This window comes from Atractosteus spatula, chromosome 1 (assembly GCF_055471065.1).
Source record: "Atractosteus spatula isolate fAtrSpa1 chromosome 1, fAtrSpa1.hap1, whole genome shotgun sequence".
NCBI lineage: Eukaryota > Metazoa > Chordata > Actinopteri > Semionotiformes > Lepisosteidae > Atractosteus > Atractosteus spatula.
The window spans coordinates 3,252,068-3,268,918 of NC_142706.1; the positions used below are offsets into that span (position 1 = coordinate 3,252,068).

The window sequence follows — 16,851 nt, forward strand, 5'->3', positions numbered from 1 at the left end:
GTGATCACTTTAATCTCCCTCACCAAGCAGCAGGGATTACCCGTAAATCTGTGTGACAGAGTATTTTAGGAAAAAGGGTCTGGCACACTGGGATTAACATGGCTGCGTCTGCAGTTTATTCTCTGTTGTCTGAAAATCATACACCGTCTTCTTTTCGGGTGAAAGATATTGTGGATTTATGCATTTAAAGAAAGGCAGTTGCAGGCAAGTGAAGAAAGTAAGTGCCTTCCGCAGATTTTTTTCACTTTTGTGCTGATATGAGGCAAGTCTTTTCTGGGGGAAAAAGAAAGCCAGCAAGGATACAGGATACAGCACGTGGCTACCCTACAGCAGAGTAGGGTACCTGAGTGTTCTACGCTTCTGTCATAGACATGTTGGTAATTCAGCGTGTGACATCTAAGCACCTTGCTCTCATGCCCCGTTTCAGTGGCTTGTTTTGTGTTTCCTTCTGCAGAATCGTCGGAGTCCATCACCCACGAATCCCTCTCTCACAGCTACTCCACTGTGAGCACCATTCCGATCGCTAGGTCTTCAGAAGAGGAGAAGAGAGTGTCTATTATTAAAGCTCCCCATTATGCAGGAATTGGTCCAGTGGATGAATCTGGAATTCCAATAGCAATCAGAACGGTAAGAGAATTCCAGGTCTTTTATTACAGGTCTAGCATTTAAACAAACTGTAGGAAAGGTTACAATTGTGAAGATGCCATATTAGGTACATTGTTAGTAGTAGCACTAGAAATTGTTAGTTTGATTTTTTTTTTTCCCTTTCGTTTTCTAAAAAGCTCTCCTCAGCCACAGTGTTGATCAGTACAGATGCGTTTCCTTTAGTATCCAGGCATTGAGAAAATCTGTGGACTAATACCCAGTGTAGCAAAGTATATTTTTTATTACATGTCTCCACATATTGTAATTATCCATTATCAGTCTTCACATTTAACCTTAAAGAAACTGTACATGTTTTGTAGAAAGACTAACACAAAATATCCACTTCTTATTTTGTACTGTTTCAGTTTAAATAAACGTGTGCATTGGTAGAAGATATGAAATGTTCTCCAAAACATGTTCTCCAAAATGTTCTCCTGAGAGGAAAAATAATTCTACCTTCTCTGCTTGGATGTGTTCTTTGCTTTTATTTTCCTAATCTAACGACAGTTCTTTTCTCAATTACAAATACTGTCGATGTTTGAGAAGGAATATGAACTGGTGTTTTGTAATTCGAGATTAGTGAATCATTTTAATTTAACCTCTAGTTTATTCCTGTATTCCTTCTTTGTTATTTTGTGTGGCGTTTAGTGCAGGCCTCATAAGGAAATGTTTCTGTCCTGCACACAATAATCCAGCCTTTGTTTGCAGTAATCATAGACTTGGTAAAGTTCTTCTGACATTCCAAAGATGAAGTTGTTTACATTTTCAGCCACCATAGATATGCATTTTTGCACTTTGAATACAATACAGTTGATTTTAAAAGTTACTGAAAGCCCAGCATTTAGGTCAATCTTTATTACAAACGCATCTTGGCCATGCATTCAAAATTTCATTTCAGTTGGTGTACGGTATTTGCATCCTAATGTCTCAGCAATCCCTAAACCAGTGTTGGCTTTTCCTCCTACTGTAGCTACAAAGTTGCATCTGAGTGTTATTTAAACACGTAAGATAGTCTGTTGGATTTATTGCCTTTTCAACTTTCTTCAGGTGTTGTTGACCTGAGCCAGAAGCCAACTAATTTATAGTCCATTTCTCAACTCAAGACACGGGCATTGGCAGACACTCCTGGGCAGCACAGCCAGTGAAGGTGGCTGCTTACAGCGCAGGCTGAGCCATGTAGGCTGGGTTGTCACTGATTTGATTCCAGACATTGGCAGCTGTCTTTGGGATTCTCCCAGTGGGGCAGTATAGCACCAGTTAAATGCCAGTGTGGTACATAAGAACTGTTACAATCAAGAGACCGTTTGGTCTGTCTAGCTCTTTTGGTTGTTAGCAGTTCATTGATCAGAGGATCTCACCCAGAGGGTATCCGCTTCAACCACATGGCTGGGCAGCTTGTTCCAGGGTAACACAATCCAGCCTCCTGTTGTCGGTTTGAAACGCACTTCCACATCTTTCCTCTCATGTCGTCTAGTTCGTGATTCAAACTTTATGCTGACGTGAGTTGGGTGGGCTTGAGTGGGCAAGAGTATCTTTGGCCTACTGGGTCCTGTGCTGTTGTTGAAGGGGGCTTTACTCCTTCAGACGGTGCTCTCTGCTGTTATACTTGTGAGGCAGGGGTTTCATGTTAATGGACAGCTGGGGTTGCGTGATTGGATCTTAAAAGAAGAAAAACTTCTTATTGTCATTTGATTTTGTATGAAATAACTTGCAGTAGATGGTTATTTTGGTTATTAGGTTGAAAACCGTAAGGAAATTAAAGTACTGCATTTTTTTTGTTTGTTTCACTTAACTAATAAGGATGTTGAATTTGTTGTTTTTTCTTATTAGACTGTGGACAGGCCAAAGGACTGGTATAAGACCATGTTTAAACAAATCCATATGGTACATAAACCAGGTATGTACATAAACCCAGTTTGCGGTATAAAACAGCATGCAATATTTCTGTGATGCCCAAAACTTCAGCACATTTACATTGTGTATCACTGGACATTAAATACTATGGTGCAACATTTGTTTTTTGTTTCTTAGAATGTTTGCATACTGTAGCTATTTTAGAATTTACATTTGACCAGTGACATTTTGAGCTTTTTTATTTTTTGAGCATTGTATTTTGCAGAATGGGCGTGCTTGCAGCTCTTCCATTTTAACTCTGTGTTATTAATAATTAATTAATAATGATTAATAATTATATGACCCTGTATTTACTGTAGTCTCCACAATCCTCCACTCACTCCGTGTACTGTAAGTGTGCCTTCGTATGCAGGGTAGCTTCTGCGCTGTTACTAACTGGTACTCTGAAAGGGGAAGGCTGGGAGGGAAAGGCTGTTGCAGAAAAAGAGTAGCTGGCCTTGTGTGAGCTTGACCTCGGCTGCAACTTCGCCCGCTGGCACGAGGATTGTGGAGACGGCTCTAGCTGTACCTGTGTGCTTGTGCCAGACCTCGTTAAGATAAAGCTCCATGCAGGCAAATTATGCAAGGGAGGGGGTAGAGGGGAGTGATTGGTATGAAATTATAGGGTCAAGAGTACAAAATAAAAGCAGTATGTTTGAGATGCATAGAAACCCTTTAAGAAAAGGTTTTAAAGAAAGATGGGTTTTTTTTTATCAAAGTGTCAGTTTCACTTTAGAAAAGGTTTGGTGAGAGTTGATAGTGCTTACAGGGTTATATACTGTATATATAGTAAAACTTTCTAAAGTGGACTAGCTACAGCAGGGTAGCTTACTGTCTCAATTCACTGTGCTGTCTCAAGCACCTCCCATCTACTTCTGAAGAAGTGGTTTTGTAGTAAAGGACTATTCTTAACTTTCAGCTTCACCATTCTCTAATTAGTGTGCACATGATTTGATCCACCCGGTGGTACTGCGACAGCACTTTGCTGATGAAAGTATGTTTAATGGGTTTAGACTTCTCCTCCTTACTGCATGTAGTAAATCAGGAATAAACTGGAATTCTGAAATGGTCACTCTTGTCTTTCTGCAACCCTTATTTTTTGCAGGGTTTGTATTAAAATAAAGTTTAATACAACTTTTTCTAATGATGCAGCATGCTTATTAACTCTTAGAGTTCTTAGCAAAACAGATGTTGTGAAGTTCCCTGAGCTTAAAACATCCTACAGCTGAGTAGGTAGTAATTATTTGGAAATTATCAGTGTCATATGGGATTAATCCCAGATATTTCTGAGCTGCACCTTCATTTAGACCCAAAGTTAATCACCCTCTGCACAGGATCAGAGGGATTTAAAAAGATAATAACAGTGACGTTGAGACTGTATGTTAACAATTATGAATATGGCACTATGAAGGTAATCGTTTAGGAATTTATTCAGTTTTTAAATCCTTTTAAACGCTGGATTCTGATGAATAGTTGAGTCACCCTTTGTTTTCAGTCAGTGTTCTGGACTGAGGCTGTTTGGGGGGTGTTGATGCTTGTAGCCTTTTTTTTTATTAACAGAAGTAGAATACAGTTCTCAGAAGTGGGTTGAGGCTGTGGAGGTGTATAGTGTTATAGAGTCCCTCTGGTTTTTAAGTTCATACAGGTCAGTGACTATCATATTTAGTAGTCTCAGGCACTTGGTTATATAGGAACACTTCGTTTTTACAGTACTGTATATCCCTAAAGCAAAACCGGTTGCCATAATTATGTGAATGTGTTTTGTGAAACATTTAATTTCCAGTGAAACCTTAATGAGAAAACTAAGCAGAATCTGAATATAGCTGATGACGGTTCTTTGTTGTCCCCTGTGGGCCAAGCGCAATCTATACAAAATGAATTAATGGACACAGCACCCAGGTTAACCATAGGCAGACCTGGGCACCATTCTTCTCACAGTGCTGAATCTTTTCACTGATCCTGTACATTACAGTGGACTCTCCTTTTTCATGTTTGCTCTCCAGTTCAAATGGTGTCTTAATCTTAGACTAGGACACAACCATGCTCTGTACCTGTGTGTCATATTAGGATGTTGGACGATGCATGATCAGCAGAGTGACAGGATAGTCAGCAGTACTGTCTCGCTGTTTTCTCTGTGTGCATTCTGCTCTGGCCCTCCTGCAGTCCGGACACATGCTGTATGTGTTAATTGGCAGCTTGGCATTGTCCCCTGTGTGATTGCAATAGGCAGGTGCCAGCTGGGTTGGGCTCCACCTCACCTCGGCACTCTTGAGTTAAAATATTAAAAGGGCTCAAACTCAAAATGGGTAGATAAAAGGGCAATAGATCTACAGTAGGTTGCGTTAACCTTTTTTGGGAAGGAAAAGCAATATTATTAATGATCCATTCTGTTTCCTACAGATGATGCAGATGGAGACACGTACAATGCCACATATGCATTAGTAAACACAGGTAAGAAAGTGGAAATGATACTTTTACTGACATTATTCGGCACTCCCATTTCCTTGAAGAACTTTAAGCTTTTAACGTATTACGTTTACTGAAATGTGAACAGTCTGAGATGTTTGACTTTCAGCAGTTTTTGTTAATGGGATATATAACCTTGTTTTTTTTCTGTATAAAGCACAGCTGCTGTTTCCTAATCACATTTGAATATTTGGCAGGAACAGTAGATGAAACAGTTTTGGATGCAGGCTGTTTTATTAGTTTGAAGTGGTACAATATAATGAAGTGAATGCCTTTTAAAGTTATAAGTTTTAACACTGCAATACATAATGCTTGATTTGGAAAGGCTCGTGACTCTTTTATTTTACCATACTTCAGGACGGCAATTTTTTTGTTTTCTGTGATGCAATTATAAATTTGTTTTTTTTCATCCACCAGATTGGTATAAGCTAGACATCAGTGTTCTGACCTTATTTCTAGGGTTGTGTAATCACCTACATTTTGTAGTATCTAGCCTGCCTTAATTTCTAATTGATTGCTTGGTTTTAACTTGTTTAATGGTTTATTTAAATATGGTGATTTTATTTTTCCAAATTCTGCAGAGTCCATGTCCATAGATTTTAGCTGGTGAGAGACCAAAAGCAGAGGAAAGGTGCTTTAAATTGAACAGGCATATTTTTTAGAAGTGGGTGGATGAATTATATTTACAGAGACATGCAAAAAAAGGGAAAGAGAAACAAGAGAACAGTGGATAACTTACTGAAATAACAGACTATTGGAATAACGTTGTAAAATTCTATGTAGAATTAAAATTCTGTGTAAAAGTCAATTTACAGAAACTTTACTGTGAAGACAATATGATGACTTCAAAAATAGGCACTGCAGCACAAGGATCATTTAACAGAATACCTCATGCATTGTAATTTTGCATTACCTGTGTATGATTTAATGAGCTGGGAAGGTACATTGCTTTCATTTAGTGGGCTGCACAACAAAATTTGATTTTTTTCAGCCCTGCTCTTGTATTGTGCTTTGGGGACTTATTTATTAATAGCTGTTAAAAGAAGGTAACTGGCCTCCAGAAATTCAATCTTCTGCTTAAACGTGGGTGGGAAAAAATCCTAAAGCAGGACCATTGACCCAAATGAATCCCATTTTTCAGTCAAAAATCCTGAACAAAGCATAGTCAGTTGAAATTTCATGTGTGCATCCCAATACATTTCAAATTAATGTCTCAGGGGAATCAAGTTGCCTGGTAAATTCTCCTTCTCTGACAAAATTTTGGTTTAATGTCAGGAGGGTCAGTTTCTGTCGGTTTTGACATTTGAACTTTGTGCTGCAGTACTGAGAGCACAATTGTTGATGGGTGACAAGCATTGCCTGGAAATCTCTAAATGCCAGTTAGCATTGTGACTAGATGAAAAAGAATAACGTTTGAAACTGCGTGTGATTTAGCCCCAGCTTATAATTATTGTTCCATAGAGGACTTAAAATTTATATCTGCTGTGATAGCAGTGGCAGGCCTTATGCCTGAAATAGGAGTTTTGTGCCTTTTCACTCTTGTAAAAATGTGGAACGTTGCCCGATAATTGTAATTGACCACGCACACAATAATGACAAGTTAATTCACCGTATTCACACTTTTCCAAAACCTGATCCTTCCCTGGGCGTGAATTAAAAACCAATTTCTTGAAGGCTACGTCTCCGCCCGTCTTTTCGCCTTCCAATACAACGCCAGGTTCTGAAAGCGTGGGCTTGCCGCTCTTGCAGATACCTACGGCATGCCTCAGCCGGTCCAGGCCCACCCGGCGCCGAAGACGCACACGTACCGCCCCTTGTCGAAGAGTACCTCAGACAACGGCCCCAGTGCCTTCAAGGAGTCTTCGCCCGTGCCCCCGCCTCCTCCCCCGCCCGTGCCGTCGCCCTCACCCTCGCCCTCGCCCTCGCCGTCGCGGCCGCGCGACAGAGCCGCGCCGGAAACGTAAGCTCGGTGCCCGACGACCTGCGCATGTCGGCGTCTCTCGGTGTAGCTTGCCAGCTGGGGGGGGGGGGGTCGAGTACATCGAGCCCAGTGAAGCAAGGCAGTGGCCGTGGGAAGAAACGGCAAAACCAACACCTAGTATATTCCCGGGGGGAAACTGTGGGGAGGACGGCATAGTCGAGACTCATTCGTAGCGTGGTAAACCACGGGAAAGCGCATGCTGTACGATCGTATGGTTCACACCGGTGCGTCTTTCCCGCCTGGCAAGTTACAAGCTTTAAGGAGCCATGATGTTTCAGTTTCGTAACATAGCTTTGCTTCCCCCCCCCCAAGGAATGAATGGGGACCTCCAGACAGAAAAGTAGATACCAGAAAATACCGCGCTGAGCCCAGAAGTATCTTCGAGTACGAGCCAGGGAAGTCCTCCATTCTGGAGCAGGAGAGACCAGTAAGTATCCTTAACATGATCTCAATAAATATTCATCTTTTTTTTTTGTGTGCATATCATACATGTTCCATCTTAACTTCCTTCTTCACAGGAATGACTACCACCCCTCGGGCTTACTGTAACAGGGGCAGTGATTCAGTAGGGATAATTGCTGTTTCTCTTGGCTTTCAAGTAGAGGTCTCCCTCTATGCGCTACCGGGTTAATGATAAATTTAAAGAGTTGTTGGGTGGTGGGTGGCACTGTGAGGGGAGCAGTACAGCAGGAGGCGACTCCACTTTGGTCAGAACCGTTAAAGAAGGGAAACGGGCACTGTGTCAGGGTCACCTTGTCAAGGGGCCTATGAAGGTCAGCCATGACATGAAATGTCATAGACGATCAGTGACCTGTCCTTTCGCCACTAGTATTATTGCATTGTGTTGCATTCACTCCTTGTAATCAAGAACGAGGACAACCTTGACAACTCGGTTCTGTGCACTCCTGTACTAATCCGGTGTCTGCCAAGGCTGTTAATTAGGAGTTATACAACTTGAAAAGTTGCCTGGATTATCATCTTCCTCCTCGCGCATTTATGTTTTCGCAGATTTCAAATCAAATTGTACAGGGGGGAAAAAAAAATCCTGCCATCTGTCCCAAAGCCTTTTGAGGAGAGTTACCGTAGACATAAAATATTGCATGCTGCCTTAACTAAGAATACTTTGGCCAGTGTATCTTTGCATTAGACAACTACAACATCTGCCATTTATTTGTCCCATGACTTTATATCACTTGCAAAGACAAAAACATTCTTCTTCCAACATAAGCACAAAATATTTAATATACAATGTGATAAGAGCCAAATCACATTCCTTAAGTACATTTAAAAAGGGCACAGTGCAATTAAACTATTTCATAAATGTTATTGGAATTTTACAATAAAACAGTATTACAAAAACAGTGCTATCTGGAATGAACATTGCCAGCAATTATATGATTTGTCTTTACTAGCAGTTCAGGTAAATGTTTATGGTTGTTAATAGTCCAGTTAACACAATTTCACATGTGAAAAAATACAATTGAAAATAAAAAATAAGAAGGAATGTTACCAGCCATTAACACTGAGAAAACAAATTAAAAAGCGATGGAAATGTGTCTCCAGGCATTTGTCCAGGACAGCCACCTATGTTCTTTCGTACAGCTGAGTGAAAATAAACCGTTTCGGAATAATATAGAACACTGCTGACTAAATTGCAATGTGAACTGTAATCTTGAGTCTTAATGACATCCTGAAAGCAAGATCCGGCTTTCCTTACTCCCGCGGAAGGTGTTAACCCTTGGTAGGAAGTGTGCATACCTTTCTCATACAGAGCCCTCTGGACATGTTTTGGAATCTGAATTGTGTAGCGCCTTCTTCAGGCAGGAATGGGGCACCAAGCAGAGCAGTGCAGCTGTTGATGTCAGGACCGGGGGAGCTTGGGATAGTTGGCAAATATCAGGGCATTGGGAAACATGGGACAGCCACACACGCACACTCACATACCATGTACACAAACCCCTGTCCTTCCCCCAAGTCCCAGGAGTAAGCAATGTCCCTGATAGTTCCCAGCTATCCCAGACAAGTATCCCAGCATGCTCTCCTGGGGCTGACATCACCAGCTCCACTGCTTGTCTGCCTGACGAGGGCGCTACAATTATTTCACATGAGTCACATGACTATCTGGATTAGAACCTAGTTCACAAAGAAGGGTACAAGGGACACCCTATTGTAATAACGTCACGTATACAGTACGTGGATCTTTTGCAAAATTCTCCTTTCTGTTTCCATTCCTTTAATACTACCGAATCGGTACGTGCTTCTGGACGTCGTAATGTTTGCTGCAATAATGTTCATTTTTATTTTTCTTAACAAACCTAACAAGGCTGGTATGTTCTGATTAATGTGTTAAAATGTGTTAAAAATGGCGGGTATTTTGAAACGGGTATTTTGAAACCTCCGTTTCTACTGGTTTTGGGGAGGGAGGAAATCTGTCCTAAAAGATTCCAGATTGTCTCACCTTTAAAAACTGTAGAAAAATTACTGGATATTTGGAGGAAACAATGATTAATCCCATAAAACCAAGACAGACAGTTATTAATTATTTACCTTTAGAAATTAAAGTTCTTGGGGATCTTTTAGCCTCTTAAATATGTCTCTGTAAATTATTTAATGGCTGGAAATGCTGAAACGCTCCCTAATGGATTACAGGCTTAACAGCGCTCGAAAGGATGTCATTTTATATTGATGTGCTGAGACAAAAACATTCGTGATTTATGACAAAGATCTTGCAAGACAAGCGCTGGAGATGTAAAATGTGTTTTGCCTGTGCTAAATTATGAATAGGAGTGCCATTTATCTGTGGATATTTTACACGTCTTTAAAGCTAAAATATATTTTTGTTTACATTGTGCTAACATTTTTGTGAATGCCTATGTCACTGATGCAGCATTCAACTCTGATGAATTTAATGAATTGTTTCAAATGATACTCACATTGGGGAAACTGTGAAGACAAATACATATTAAAGAATGAAGTGTGACACAAGTCCAGAATGAAAACATTACAAAGTTACTAAGGATTATCCTGACCTCCCTGAGCATGAGCACAGTGGTTGCTTTTCTTTGGACTGGTCCCAGAGAAGCTATGTGTCTTCTATCACATGGTGACCAAAACTGGGCAAAGTGACCTAAATGATGCTGGTCTTACTAGTGTTTTATCCAATTTTAACATTACATCCCTTGAATTAAATTCTGTGCTTTTAACTATATAACCTAGCATTTTGAGGTGATGATAGTCGGGTATTTAAGCAGTTCTGCTTAAAAGCTTGTTTTAGACTGTATTATCAATTAACTCCTAACTAACCAGGTTGGACAGACCGAATGGCCTTCTTTCGTTTGTAACCTGTGGAAGGATGGAAAGATGGAAACACAGCTGTAGACTGTTACCTTGATTCCAGGTTTTCAGAGCTGAAGCAAAGGAGCAGAATGTGAAAGCCGACTACATTGTGTGATTCTCCTTACATGACCCGAGTTCGGAGGTGTTTTAAGCAGCCATTGCAGGGAATTTCAGATTAAAACCAGCTTTGATTAAGCTTTTGGATTTGTGCACTGATGCCTAACAGAACCTTCTTGTACTTGTAATTATTTAATAGTTCTTCTTAGAGAACTTATTCCATGCAGAGTTTTAATAGTTTATAGCTGGTTACAAAATACAAATCCCATTTCTCAAAATCAGCCTGTCATGATTCATTACATCGGTGTACGAGATGAAAAAGATTTTTTTTTCGGCAGCTTTTCCCTCAGCGCCCTTGTAAACAATACAGGGACGTTTTTATCAAATGAAACACGACAGCTAACATTTTCTCAGCTGGACTCCAGCTCAGTTTAAGGAACATAGTTGTTTCCTTCCTGTTGGAGTTTTTTTTCCCCACTTTGAAAAGAAAAAAAAAAGCTCGGCCCATATTTTAAAGTATTTTTAAGTTAAATGTAACATTGCTTAGTAAGCACAGGAGAAATCAGAGTAGCACCATCTCCATATTGTGTGGGTAATGGGATTTGATAATGTAGTCAAGAGTGCATGGGTTTGCTAAAAATTGACATATATTATTTTTCTAACAATTCATTGCGAGTGGTTTATACCCAAGTGTTCTGTAAAGGGCTGAGGTGACTGTTCATCTACTTCCAAAACAGAAATCTAGGGATGTGTTAGTCTTAGGATCTGATATTAGCCCTAGTTTTTTTTTCAAATGATCATTTTGCAGAACAGTGTTTAAAGCTTACTCTTGTAGCTATTCGTTTCTATGTATTTTTTTAAAAAAACAGTCTCTCTGTGAAACTGTATGTTGAGCTTCCTCATGTAAACTGATCTGTGTTGTCAAACTGAATGATTAATGCTTCTTGTATTGCTGCCAGTGTGACTGTGGGAAGGGGCAAAAATGACTGTGCTGCCCTCTGGTGCACAAACTGTGCTATAACATGTTACCTTGAGAGAACTTATGAAGAGGCTCTTTGGTTACCACAGTGCTCATTGCCGAGTGTCACAATATGCCCATTTCCAAGACTGTATTGCACTGTATTTGGTAGGATTGGGCTTCAAACCACTTCAGACTTACGATTGTCGGGCTTGACAACTCAGTGTCCACAAACCCTGTGGGGTTGATCTCCCAGTTAGTGTCTGAGTGACGCCCTGAGAACTCTGTAGTAATCAATAGAAATTACTTTTGTGCCTCAGTGAATTACATCAAACATTGCTCCTTGGAATAACTCCTTCACGAGAATTGTTCGCGTATGTGGTACACTGCTCTGCATTCTTCTGTTTGTTGTCGTTCTCTGTCGTGTGTCACTTTTCTTTGCCGTAAACGCGTTGCATACGTTAGGCTTAAGATTTATGACAATCCATCTCGCTTAGTGTGCTTTTTTTTCCCCCCTTCCTCCCTTCCCCCTTCCTCCTTCACCTCTGCTCCAGATTAATGACTTAAACCCAGACGATATAGATTTAGAAAATGAACCCTGGTATAAGTTCTTTTCCGAACTGGAATTCGGACGCCCGGTAAGTGTGAAGGCCTGTACAAGTAAACCAGGTGCTCTCGGTTTGCTGAGGCACTGCAGAGCCAACCGGTAGGGCGGGCTTGCCTGCAGCTGAGGCCGAGGCTTGGCATGCTGCGAGAATGGGCCGTGGTGTGTGGGTTTGCTTTGTGCAGTGCACTAATGGAATGGCGATGTGCTTGTCGTGGATGGCCTCTAGGCAGCCCACATACAGTAGTGCCGTACTATGAAATGGCTGGTAGGAATAGGCAAACAGCGTGGCAGGTGAAATCGGAAACTTGCGCCCTTTTAATTTGAACCGTGCTTTGGCTTGGCTTCCTCTGCCACCTGATGGGGTGTGAGAATTTACTTTAGAAGAAAAGTTCGCCTTCGGTCCAGAGAAGGCAAAGACATTTTCCCACTTGCTTCTCCCAGCTTGCAAGCTGTGGGGTGGATGGCTTATGTTTTTTGTATGTAGACATGTGAGGTCGCCAGGTTTATTTGATATGATTATACCTAAAACAAGGTCAAGCTTGCGATTTCAGTGTTAAGTGAAGGCACATCATGCTGTTTTTATTGTATAGTCCTGTTGAGCATGATGTGTGGGCAGCAGCTATGCTTTCCAGACAGGAGAATGAACAATGAATGCAAAGGCACAGGAACACAGGTGCAGTTCAGTTTCATAGTGATGACTCGTCCTCACTCGTGTGGAGAATAAGGCACCCAGCGGATCAGTAAGTGAAAAACCAGACTCGGATCACAGGTGGCACAGCAGAATACGAGGGGGATCTGTCTGTGAAGAGCCTAAGAGCCTGCTAAGAGCTCTGCCGTTGTTTGGTGGAGCAATAATGGAACGCTTATTAAGCCTCATATTCACAATGATATGACATAATTCTTAATTTAAAAATCTCCACTTTTTTTTTCACCACTTGCTCTACAATGGAGCAGTCAGGTAGTCTTGTCTTATACATAAAAGAAAATTAGCGCATTTTAGACAGGCTTGTGGTTTTCTTCACCTTCCTCGTTATCATAGATTAGACATCAATGTTCTCTTAATCTATCTGTACCATTGATTCAAGCAAGAACTGGCACAGACAGCTGTTCTCAAGTCCAAGATGACAATAACTATTTATCCAGTAAGCCAATATGCCAGATCATATATTCAAAAAATATATAGATTCTTAGATTGAAATAATATTTATGTAAATGTGACTCATATTTTAATAAACTCAAATTGGCTTCACTTTACTCCACTACATGTGACCGTTTCTGTGCTTAAAATAAATTAGTTTTTGATTACTGCTGTATGTAGTATTGAGGGGGTGAATGTTTAAATAGATCTATTTTGAGTTTAATTTAGGATGAGTTACCTTTGGCTGTACTGAACAAGGGCTCTTCAAATTCAAGTCAGAAGTCATCCAAAATGGTGGTTTATGTCTTGTGATTTTAGTTGACGGACACAATAAATTTTCAGCTAGTGCAGCCTGTCTGAGAGCAAACAGGGGATGATAATTCTTCCCTGACATGTGCTTTCATATCAGAGGAGATGATATGTTTTAAGCCTGGATATGAACAGATTTATCAGATGAAAGTTCTGTGGAAGTATTTGTGTAGATATTGTTTCCAGAATGTATTATAACAGAAAATAGAAATGTCAGGGGAAATTATCATGCCCTGATGGTTTGAATAGCTGGAATAAAAGTCCTATTTTTAAAATCTCATTTTTGCACCAGCCATTTATCTGGGATCTCCTTGCTTCACTTTGTCGCTTGTTTTCCCACTCTGCACGTGTGTGTTTGGCGTCTGTCTGCTGCTGTGTGCGTTTGGCCTCCAAACTGCCATGTTTGTTTTCTAACCATGTCACTTTTTCCACGTTTTTTTTCCCATGGTGCCATTGACTTTCCTTCACCTCATCTCCGCATCTCTTCCTATACGCTGCTTCCGGCACAAGCCTCCTAAAAAACTTTTGGATTATATGCCTGAAAGCTCGCCGTGCGTCTCCACTGAGGTAAATTTAGTTATTAGCTGCGTCAGCTTCAAGAAAGTCTCTCGGATCTGTCCAAATCCTGTCGTTGTCCTGGATCAGAAACTCCCTGGTACTTCCGCCAGGTTTGCTTGGAGCTGCCAGTTGTACTTGTGGTTAAACGTGCCTGAAAAACATGGAATAACTTTTAGTATGGGTTTGTGTGGCAGTGTGTGGAGCTACAAGCGTGACAAAATGTTAGCTTTTCGTTCCCTAACCCTAAAATAGTTATTGCTTGTAGTCTCTGTCCTCATTTTCAGCTGTTAAACAATTGAGAATATGATCGTGTCCCTTCCTTAGCTTCAGAGATTGTAAGAAGATGCTCCGTTTTTAGCGGATGGGGCTGGGCACAACACAGAGCAAAATTACTTTTTTATGGCTTTCAATTGCACATCCCCAAAGGTACTGAAAATGAGGAAAATAAGAAACTAAAAGTTTGTTGAATCCTTTGGGCTTTGAAGCACTTCTGTGAGCTGAAATATTAACCAATCTGACCATAAACAATATTACCGAAAAGGAATAGATGTTTCCAAATATGAGGAGCAAGGAAATTGTAGTAGTGTTCTCACTTTCATTACGTCTTACAGGATAAGGAAAACGCTACATAATCAAGTCAGATGCTGTTAAAACCGGTACATAGCCCTGAACGTGTTTAAAATGGTCCCCGCAGCCTTGCAACCCAATTAAGAGATTGCTGTGGAGGTAGTTGTCACTTAGAGAAGTATTTATGTTGACAAGTGACCAATGTAATCGAGTGACTCTGCATTCCAGAAGGTGAAGATCACTGCTACTTTTAAAGATGGTTTAAAAAAATGCATCAGGTCTTGTTTGCCTGAAGAGCCCCACTCAAGATGAGCGGTGCTGGGCTCAGCCTGGGGGAGGATGATCGCTTTTTCAAGCAGTGTTTACAAAGAGTTTCCTGCTTTATTTGATCTGGAGACACTAGTGAGTAAATTCCAAGGCTGTGTCATGTTTTGGGTATCAAGCTATTTTGACAACCGGTTGCTTTTCCTGCCCAGGCAGCAGGAGAATCCTGTTAACTGTCTTGCTCTCATTGCTAATACGGGTTCAAGAATTTATCTTTCTGGGTCACGTCTGCCAGCTTATTTGCTTGATCTCGGTCAGTCCTAGACTGCCAGAGGAAGCTAAGAAACTTGCAAGAAAAAAATCAAGGAATGTTATTCACTGGAAGTTAATTTTCTGTTTGTTTTTTTTGTTTCCACAGACTTCATTATATCACTCTTCAGCAGACAGAACTCCAGAAAGACCGTCGAGGTAAGCTTCTTGTCCGTTTTGATGTAAACCTGGAATTTCACTGGAATACATTTTAGCTTTTGAAGAAAAACTGACTTATCGCCACCTGGGCATTTGTAATCTTAGGCTTTGAGAGACGAATTTGCTTTATGGAGGCAAAAATGTCCGTCGCCTTTGTGTCTTATTTGCATAGTTGTTGCTCATGGTGGTGTTAATTGCTTATTGGCAACAGTGAGAATTTTTGTGCTTGATGAAATGGATTTGTACATTTCTGTTCTCTCCGGAGGAGTGTGTGTGTGTGTGGGCCCACGTCTCTTCTCGCAGTAAATCGGGGAGGTATTAAATGTCACTTTGCACAGACAGCACTGGTAGCCCTGTCCTTATGGGCTGTCAGCTTCGTGTCTTCCATCGCTGTGATGACCTGTCTTTCCTGACCTGTCCTCCCCCCACGGTCATTTTCTAAAGCATTAATGTCCCATAAGTGGGCAGTATTTCGTGGCCAGAAACTCGCATTAACATACTCCTTCACGCACAGCCCGTGCTTTGTATGCACATACATAAGTAATAACTAACATGCAGAATTGTTGTTCCTGAAAATGTGAAGACTCATTCCCAGTTCACATGTATGGTAGGGGTCATGACTCTCATTTACTGTGCATCACAGTGGCTGATTTAAACTAAAGGTGTTTAACGTTTTCTTCCTTGAACCTGCTCTCAATTACAACACCCACTGCAGGCGTGTAACCAAGCTGAGGTCCTGATACTACTACTACTACCACTACTACTACTACTACTACAGTACTAAAGTACAGTAAAGTCACAGCTAATCTGTTGTAGAGACTTTGGCTGCAAGGATTTCTCTTGGAACCCTGGTTAAAAACAAGCCTGGTCTTAATCACCCTGGTGACAGAAGTCTTGTCATGCCTGCTCGCCGCTGTCATTGTCTGTAACATGGTTCTAACATCACAATTCATATTGTTTTACAGCTCAGCAAGTGATTACAGAAAAAGAAGGAAGTCTGAGCCTGCTGTAAGCCAACAGAGATCCCAGAGTGATCACAATGCAAATCAGACTTCACCAAGGGCTGCAGACCCACATAGGATTAATAGCACACTCGGAAAGCCATTGACTAGTTCCTCACCCTCATCCCCATCTAGAGCAAAAGGTAGGCATTTACAGAAGTGTAGTTTACAAACCTTTTGACTCACTGCATAAGACGTGCCTTGTATGGGTAAACCGATGCCTTAATATGCAAATGAATCTCCCACCAAAGATAATATTATCTCATTATGAATGGTAATCGATTTTATCTCTTCATATTATCTTTTCGGCCCTTATTCTGTATGACCTTCTTTAAATGGGTTGTAGAATAGGTTTTGGGCATGTATGGGAATCAACAGGACTATTCTTACTGAGTTTTAAAGAGAACTGAATAGTCATTTTAATACTGTCCACCAGTTAAAGAGAGTTGTTTATTGAGTTGGCTTTTAAGTCCACTTCAATAAATTAAACACCGTTGCTTTTTAAGAAATGTTTTGGCCTCCTGGAGATAGTTTCACTTGGTATAGCTACATTGTGGGCTGGGTTGGACGGCTTATTCCTGCCTTTCATTTTACTGCTTTACT

The 16,851-nt window shown here is 40.8% G+C and overlaps 1 protein-coding gene across 1 annotated transcript in view; it reads left to right on the forward strand.

The window, feature by feature from the left end:
• LOC148840405 (sorbin and SH3 domain-containing protein 2-like) overlaps positions 1 to 16,851 on the forward strand; it is an 84,260-nt gene that overhangs the window by 50,772 nt on the left and 16,637 nt on the right. The window contains exons 9-15 of the mRNA XM_088925015.1: positions 455 to 627; positions 2,476 to 2,542; positions 4,939 to 4,989; positions 6,754 to 6,964; positions 7,298 to 7,412; positions 15,198 to 15,247; positions 16,213 to 16,391. Of these exons, the coding sequence (XP_088781141.1) occupies positions 455 to 627; positions 2,476 to 2,542; positions 4,939 to 4,989; positions 6,754 to 6,964; positions 7,298 to 7,412; positions 15,198 to 15,247; positions 16,213 to 16,391 (846 nt within the window). The remainder of the gene's footprint in view (positions 1 to 454; positions 628 to 2,475; positions 2,543 to 4,938; positions 4,990 to 6,753; positions 6,965 to 7,297; positions 7,413 to 15,197; positions 15,248 to 16,212; positions 16,392 to 16,851) is intronic.